Consider the following 8785-nt stretch of genomic DNA (forward strand, 5'->3'; position numbering starts at 1 on the left):
TCAGAGGAGCAGGAAAGCTCCTCTGATGCTGCTTGGCCTGCTGTGTTCATCCAGCTCTACACCTTGTTATCTCAGATTCTCCAGCATCTGCAGTTCCTACTATCTCATAAAAACACCTGACAACCTCCCACCTCCCTCCCCAGCCTTAGTTTAAATCCTTGAATGATGATGCCACCTAGGAGGAATAATACAGCTTAAAAAGAAACTCCACTGGGTCACAATGACTATCACAGTTCCATAAAGAGGGGAGAAAGTTATAAATGCTGTGGTGCCACTGTTTCATCCTTGAATGCATGAACATAGGAACTATGTATAACTCACTGTGCAACTGAGGAACAGTCCTTGGTAAAGGAGCAGACTGAAATCTCAATATTTGGTGAGAAGTTGGCCTGTGCAGAGACAACTCCTCGGAAGCATTTCTGACTTCATATGTAATTTAGTGCGTTTTTCCAGAAGCATGTCTTCTTTCATTTATTTCACTTGTTATACTATAGATTTAATTTTTCACTGAATTAAATAGGCATGGAGCCAAATGCCATTGCCATTCAGAAGACCTGATCTGTGTTCATTTATTGATTAATGGACTTGTGGTATATTGATGACTTGTAAAATGTAGCTTTACAACAAATTAAGAGATTTTTGCATTACATTTGTAAATTTCTGACACTTTTCATTTTGTCAGTAGGCTTTTTCGAACTCCGTCTAGTTAACTTTAAAGACCTCGATTAGTTCAAGCATTCACAATTGCTTTGTCCAATAGGTATGATGCTGTGAGGAGAAATATATTTAAAAGGTGGGATGCTCAAAATTACTATTTCTTTCAATTGTATAGAAATGATATAAACTATGTGTGATGCATATCCCATTGTTATGGCAATCGGATTAAATCTATTACAGCCCATCAGAAACCAATTACTAAACACTGTGCCAGTTGTATATTGCTGATTGAATTTATCTATTTGCAAACAGTACAACTTATGATTCATTAGAGAAATTTTTAACATTGGCTATGTACAGAGAACACGAGATGGAAAGACAGATGGACCGAGGAAGCAGTCAAACCTTAGAAGCTGTCTTGTGATGGGACCTTGTCCAATTTCCCATTGTATTAGCAACCCAGTCATCAGGTTTACATTGCTGTACTCAAGGTCTTTACTCCTATCACTGACAGGCATTAATACAAGTCTACTGCAAAGCATTCATGCTTCCTACAGTGGCAGGGTATGCTAGATTATTAGGAAAATAAACATTGGGGAAAATTTAACTTTCCCCAGCTGACCAGTTTGTATCTGGGGAGGGGACAGGCATTAGATTATCCAGGCAGCCTCCCTTCACTATCCTGGCTGCACCTAACCTGTCCTCAATTTTCCAGGGCAGCCAGGGATCAGGGAACATCTGCCCTCTTTCACCCAGTTGAGTTCCTAAAGCAGCCTATTAACGACGCGGGCCCCTTCCCAACTGGCCTCAGTTTTGAGGGAAAGAAGATTCCACAAGGGCCCCCCTTCCATATTAGACAAGTTAACTCCCCCTCCTCATACTCCCCCCAGGTGTTCTCCTGGCCTCTCCATTGAGATGACCCATCTCCCTTTCCACACAGGCATCACATCCCTTCCCTGCTGTGAGACCCGCACACTTACATGGCCCTCTCAGTACTCCTGGATTTAAAATCTGGCTAATATTTATAGTTCCAGCAGTGGTGGCTGCTCATAGTGGTGCTGCTGGGATTAGAGTTGCCATCCAATGAGATTGGCCAGCAACTTTGAAGTCAACCAATCATGTGCTGTAGAATGTAAAATGGCTTAGAGACAGCTGCCATTAGCAAGGATGCATCATAACCTGCCCCATCACCCAGTTCTATTCCTGGTTCTCATTTTTTGAGCTTCACTCAGCAAAAAGTACTGTCCTAAAAGGCCTCCTGCAGTGCCACAACGATGCCACCCGAAGGCTGCAGGAACAGCAACTCATATTCCGCTTGGGAACCCTGCAGCCCAATGGTATCAATGTGGATTTCACAAGTTTCAAAATCTCCCCTCCCCCCACCGCATCCCAAAACCAGTCCAACTCGTCCCTGCCTCCCTAACCTGTTCTTCCTCCCACCTATCCCCTCCTCCCACCTCCAGCCGCACCTCCATCTCCTACCGACCAACCTCATCCCACCCCCTTGACCTGTCCGTCCTCCCTGGACTGACCTATCCCCTTCCTAACTCCCTACCTACACTCACCTTTCCTGGCCCCATCCCCGCCTCTTCGACCTGTTTGTTTCCTCTCCACCTATCCTCTCCTCTATCCCTCTTCTATCCGCCTCCCACTCTCTCCCTATTTATTTCAAAACCCCCTTCCCCTCCCCCTTTTCTGATGAAGGGTCTAGGCCCGAAACGTCAGCCTCTCTGCTCCTATGATGCTGCTTGGCCTGCTGTGTTCATCCAGCCCTGCACCTTGTTGTCTCTGCTTTAAAAGGAACAAGCTTTGTGCATTTCTAAATAAATGGGACCAGGTCTCAGGACTGAGTATTTAAGGTAATTGCATCCAGTTCACAAAAATGTTCCTCTTTGCTGGGTGTGACAGTAACATGAGCTGAGTTATGCACCAGATGAATGTGACCACCCCAGGATGAATTTTTATTTCACATACTGGGGACTTGTGAGTGTCTCACTTCTGATTTTCAAGTTCACATTCCCAAGATGCACTTGGGTTGTGAGAAGCCCTGTAACAGGACAACTGAGATTAACCTCATCATGTCATGGCATGTCAGGCACTGAAAACTGGCCATTCAGCCCAACTAGGCTATGCTACTTTTTATGACCACATGAACCTTTTCCCAATCGCCTTCATGCTATCACCAAATCTTTCTAATCCCTCAAGTCTTGCCTTAAATTTTTCTGTACTATTTACCTCACAACTTTCTGGGAAAAAAAGATATTTTCTCTAAATTCCATGTTGGATTGATTGATTATCTTAAATTTATCAATTCTAATTTTGATCTCAAGTGGAAACATTTTTCCATTTGTCTATCCATTTATATGCCATTATAATTAGAGTCATACAGCATAGAAACCATGTCTATGCCAACCAACAAAGACCAAACTACACTAATCCCATTTACCTGCGTTTGTTCCTACTGTACCCTGGCATTTTAACTGCTTGTCTAGATGATTCATAAATGTTGCAAAAGTACCTCCCCCCCCTCCCTCTCAGGCAGCATGTTCCATATTTCTATCATCCTTTGGGTGAAAAGCCTTTTATGCCTCACCTTATACTTATGCCCTCTGGCGTTTGACACGTCTGCCATGGGAAAAAGATTCTCATGATCTACCCTCTCTATGCCTGTCATTATTTGGTAAATCTCAATGGGATCCCCTCTCAGCCTCTTCTGCTGCAAGCAAAACAAATACAGCCTGTCCAGTCTCTCCTCATAACTGAGCTTTTCAACTCAAGCAGCATCCTGGTGAATCTCCTCTTCATCCTTTCCAGTATAATCATGCTCTCCCGATAGTGTGGCAACCACAACTGCACACAGTATTCCATCTGTGACCTAAGCAATGTTTTATAAAGTTGTAACAAGACTTCCTTGCTCCTTCACTCTATCCCATTCCTGGCTAATGAAGGCAAGCATTCCATACGCCTTCTTCATTGCCCTGTCTCCCTGTGCTGACACCTTCAGGGATCTATGGACTTGTACACCAAAGTCTCTTTGTTCCTATTTACTCCCTAGGGACCTACCATTCATTGTGTATGTCCTTTCCTTATTAGACCTCTCAACATCCATTAGCTAACACTGATCGGAATTAAATTCCATCTGCCATTGCTCTGCCCAATTTACCAGCTGATTAATATCAGACTGAGACCATCCCCCTCCCTTTCAACAACACCACCTACTTTTGTGACATCTGCAAACCTTCTAATTATGTTCTGAAGAAAGGTCACTGGACCTGAAACATTAACTGCAGTTTCTCCCCACAGATGCTACCAGACCTGCTGAAATGTTCCAGTAATTTTGTTTCTGATTTCCAGCATCTGTAGTTCTTTCAGCTTTTAACGTACTAATTATGCCTTTTATACCTTAAAACCTCTGTGAGGGCAACCCTCACCCTTCTCTTTTCTACATTTAAAGGGTCCCAATACATTTAACCATTCCTGGTTCTTACAATCTCTCCATTATCACAATCATAGATCATTTTTGAACTTTTACCACTGCTGTAGTTTTTTCTGATATGGAGAACGTATTTGATACATTCCAATTCTGGTCTAACTAAGTTTTAGAATAAACTGAACATTGTTTCCCATAGCCTTGTTAAAGATACTTCTCTGAACACTGGCCAAAGTCAGTGTGGGAGAGAAGTGGTCAGATTCCAATTAACCGAATAGTGATTCTGTGAAACAACTTCGAGGCTATGTGGTCAGTGCGAGGAAAGGTCAGCGAGAAACTTCCAAAATAAAAGTCTGGCCAAAGGAATTTTGAGAATCCCGGTTTTTCACAAACTGTGAATGATACAAGCAGTACAGGAACTGGTGAGTTAAATTGGTGGAGATAATAGTGGGATAAATAAGAGTGTTTCCTGTTTGTGTTCATGTTTTTCCGGAGACTTTGAAGGATCGGAATTATTAAGTGAGGAAACGCCAGCACAGATTGGAGATAAGGAGCAAAATTCTGTAGTCACAATTCTCCAATCCCCACAGCTCATGTTCATTGGCTCAATGAGCTGGGGATTCACCCCTTCATTAATGCAATTAGTGCATCAATTTACCAACACTGTAATTTGTGAGTGAGGTTTAGTCTGCTTCGCTAAGATATTGAGACAGAAAAATACTTCATCACTAGGATATTCTGAATCTAATATTCCACTACAGTGCAGATGAAGAGCTGTGGTGACGGAGGGCCAGTCCTAACGTTTTATTTGTTCGTGTAGCATTTGTTCATCACTGCTCAGCCAGAAATTTTTGCCCATCCCGATTGCCCTGGAGAACATAGTGGTGAACTGCCTTCAGGAATTGCTGCAGTACCTAGGATGTAGGGGCACCCACAGCTTGGGGAGGGAGGGAGTTGTAGAATTTTGACCCAGCAACAGTGAATGAAAGTGATATATTTCCAAGTCAGGATGGTGTGTGTGCCTCAGAGCAGAACTTCTAGGTGCAGATATTCCCATGTATCTGCCAATTTTAGGCTTCTAGATGGTAGAGGTCATGGGTTTGGAAGGTGTTGTCAGAGGAGTCTTGGGAAGTTTACTTCAGTGCATCTTGGAGCTGCAGTCACCCAGACAAGTAGAGAGTTTTTTTTTAAAATCACATTCCTGACTTCTGTGTTGTAGATAGTAGACAGGTATTGATTGAGAAGACAGAACGTGAGTCACCTGCTGCAGAATTCCTAGCCTCTGACCTGCTTCTGTAGCCACTGTATTTATATGGCTAGTCTTGTTCCGTTTCTAGTCAATAGTAACCCCATGATGTTGAGAGTGGGGAATTTACTAGTAGTAATCCCATTGAATGTCAAGAGGTGATGGTTAGATTCTCTTTTGATGAGATGACCATTGCCTGATACTTGTGTAGCATGAATGTTGCTTGCTACTTATCAGCCCAAGCCTGGATGTTGTCCAGCTCTTGCTGTATACGCACATGAACTGCTTCCGTATCTGAGTAGCACTGCAAATGTTGCTGAACATCCTGAGGGTGTACTCTCTATCCAGAGGCCATAGTGGAGCACAGTTCTATTAGAGGTTCAGTACTATGCAGCACTGCACTGTTGAGGGTCAGTACTGAGTGTGTTGCACTTACCTGAGGTGCTTTTTTTCAGATTTTTACCTGCTGGTGTGAACGTAACAGAAGAGTTAGTGTTTTGGTCAATATTCCTCAGTCAAGCAATACCAGTTCAGCTTATCACTAGCTCTGGGATCTTGCAGGTGCATAAATTGTGTGAAGTTGCCAAATGGGACTAGATTAATTTAGGATATTTGGTCGGCATGGATGATTTGGACCGAAGAGCCTGTTTTCCTGCTGTACATTGCTTGACTCTAAGAGGTGATAAGATGCATTGTGGATGCATGCCTGTCTTTTAACTTGGATCATCAATGGTGTAATTATAAAGTAAATTGGGAAAATTTAATGGTACAAAACTGGGTATTTTAATTTGATTCTTTTTTAAATGAATGAAGTATATCTGAATGATTTCCATTGAGTTGTACTAGGCTTGAGTTTTAAATGCTCAGTTTAGCCTTTCATGTGAAATCTAGTATTTTTCTGGATGAAAAAAACAGCCCAGTGGTTTGAGGTTTGGACGAGATTCCTCGAGGTTGTCAGCTTGAATCCAAACCATGAAAACACTGTGAGATTCATTCAGTAAATCTCGGAATGTCTGGTCTGACACCGGAAAGTGACTGCAAGCATTGTCGGACTGTTGTGGAATTCCCAACCGGCTGAAGTGTATCCTTACAGGAAGGAAAGGCTGCCATCGACGCATGATCTGGCCTGGAGCTGGTTCCCAATTCCACACTCAATGCATCCAGGCAACAAGTGATAAGCAACAAAGAATGACCTTGTCAGTGTCACCCATACCCTCAGAATGTGCAAAAACCTGTGAAATGGTTAAAAGTGAAATATAATGAAATAAAGTTTATGGTACTTGCTCGGTGAACACCCTGGGACTAAGAATGGCTTTGATGGACAAGTCCTGGATAACCATGAACTCCAGCAGCTTTGCAAATTAATCTTGATGTGTAATCCAGCGAATTATCTTGTTCCCAGCTGAGATTTATCACTAAGACAGGCTTGTTTGGACATATCGGGACTGTTATTTATTTTGTCAAAGAAAATTAAATGCTTTGAGGTATTTTCTCATCAGCAAGGATACAGTCAGCCAGATGAGTTCAAAGCATTTTAAGGATTAGTTTCAGGGCTGGGACTTGTTTATCGTAGGATCATAGAATCCCTGCAGTGTGGGAGCAGGCCATTCGGCCTGTCGAGTCCACACTGATCCTCCTAACCAGACTTAATCTTAATCAGGTCAAATGTGAAACTGTAGGTCATGTGTAAGAGAACACTTATCTTTCTCTGTATTCTCACCTTCATTCACACCTGAAACTCTGTTTCTGTCTCCAGATGAACCCTCGGTTAGATGGCTGTATGCGGAGATGGAGCTGGATGAATCAAGGATCTGCTGGAATTGAAGATGTTATTCAGAATATAAAAAGCAAGCAGTGCTATCAGGATATAGTGAAGGGCTCCTACTTCCCTGGCATGGGATATGCTATGCTTCCATTAAATTACAGTAAGTGACACAATTTATTTCAATTACTCTGTTCCCAAAGTGACAACTCAGTTCATGGGAGCATGGATTAAAAGGTTAGGCCAGAGATCATGACTGCTGAATTTTGAAGCAAATTGTTGACTTTGTAGGGCTTTGATTTAGTCTTAGGATATGAAAGATGCTGGAAGTAATGAGAGAGTGTTTTGTTAATATCCGTTAAACATTTGCATGCCCAGAAAATTAAGTTCTGGAAAAACCGATTCCCAATTCTTCAATCAGTGCTGGAACTGCTGAAGATTCTCCGCAAAAGGAATCCAGTTTTGAATATGACTGAATGCCAAGCTAATCATTTAGGAGATACTGGAGACATTTTGATGGCTTGAATAAGGGGTAACAGTTTCTGGTGGTAGAGGATTGATAACCAGACAACACAGATTGAAGCTAATTGGCAAAAGAATCAGTTGGGGACAGTAGGACAATTTGTTTACACAGTGAGTTGTTGTGATCTGGAATGCACTGCCCATCAGTTGCGATTACAATATTTAACCCAGATTTGGACTGGTACATGGATAGGAAAGCTTTGGAGCGATATGGGCCAAATGCAAGCGAATGGGACTAGTTCAGTTCAGGAAACCTGGTCAGCATGGATGACTTGGGCTGAAGGGTCTGTTTCTTGACTGTATACCTCTATACATCTATGCAGCCAGAAGTCATGCAACATCAGGTTAAGGTCCACCAGGTTTATTTGAAATCACAATCAGTATACAGCAGTGAAAGCAGATGCAATTGTAACTTCTAACAGGGAAATGAAGTTTGCAAAAGCCGTGAAATCAAAGCAATGTATTTCTTCTTTTGAAACAGTGCCTCTCTATTCAATACTCTTTCAGATATGACAGAAGATCCTCCAGGAGGTTGGAAAATTAAGCTGTTTCTCGAAATGCAACCAACAAAAGATACTGGTGTGTTATTTGCTTTGATCAGTGGAGAGAATGTCCCATTGTCACTTTCCCTAACGTATTCCAACTCAACACCAACAGGCAAAAAGCAGGTAATTTACTTTAGTCACACTGTGGTTTCTGGGACTGGATGGCAACACTTTCAAAATCTCAACTCATCCTTTAAAGCTCAAGAAGTAAAGCTATTGTGTGAGTAAAATTGAACACAAAACTTTAACAGCTTCACTTACTCACTTCCAGGGATGGAATCTGTTCTCTTTACCCATTCGAGGCCTTTATGTGAGTCCAGTCCTAAACCAATGTGGTTGAATCCTAACTGCCCTCGAAAAGGGCACAGCAAACCACACAACTGTATTGAAATGACTCCTCGTGTTCAACGAGGCAGCTCACCAGGAAGGTTCAGCAATGTCACATGCTGAGAATTAATACACATAGAATAGCTAAACCCCCACACAGGTAACACCTATTACTCCGAACCAAAGAGTTGTGGTTTCAACTCTCACTCCATACCACAAGCAAAAATCCAGCTCAAAATGACTCCATAGAATACTGAGGGAGTGCTGCACTGTCAGAGGGTCAGTACTGAGGGAAT

At 42.4% G+C, this 8785-nt stretch overlaps 1 protein-coding gene across 1 annotated transcript in view; it reads left to right on the plus strand.

The window, feature by feature from the left end:
• Positions 1-4470: 4470 nt before the first annotated feature.
• The window catches only part of LOC109918807 (vitamin K-dependent protein S-like), a 10147-nt gene continuing 5832 nt past the window's right edge, over positions 4471-8785 (plus strand). The window contains exons 1-3 of the mRNA XM_048598145.1: positions 4471-4509; positions 7090-7258; positions 8125-8285. Coding sequence (XP_048454102.1) covers positions 4486-4509; positions 7090-7258; positions 8125-8285 — 354 coding nt within the window. The 5' untranslated portion in view covers positions 4471-4485. The remainder of the gene's footprint in view (positions 4510-7089; positions 7259-8124; positions 8286-8785) is intronic.

This window comes from Rhincodon typus, chromosome 6 (assembly GCF_021869965.1).
Source record: "Rhincodon typus isolate 14 chromosome 6, sRhiTyp1.1, whole genome shotgun sequence".
Lineage (NCBI taxonomy): Eukaryota > Metazoa > Chordata > Chondrichthyes > Orectolobiformes > Rhincodontidae > Rhincodon > Rhincodon typus.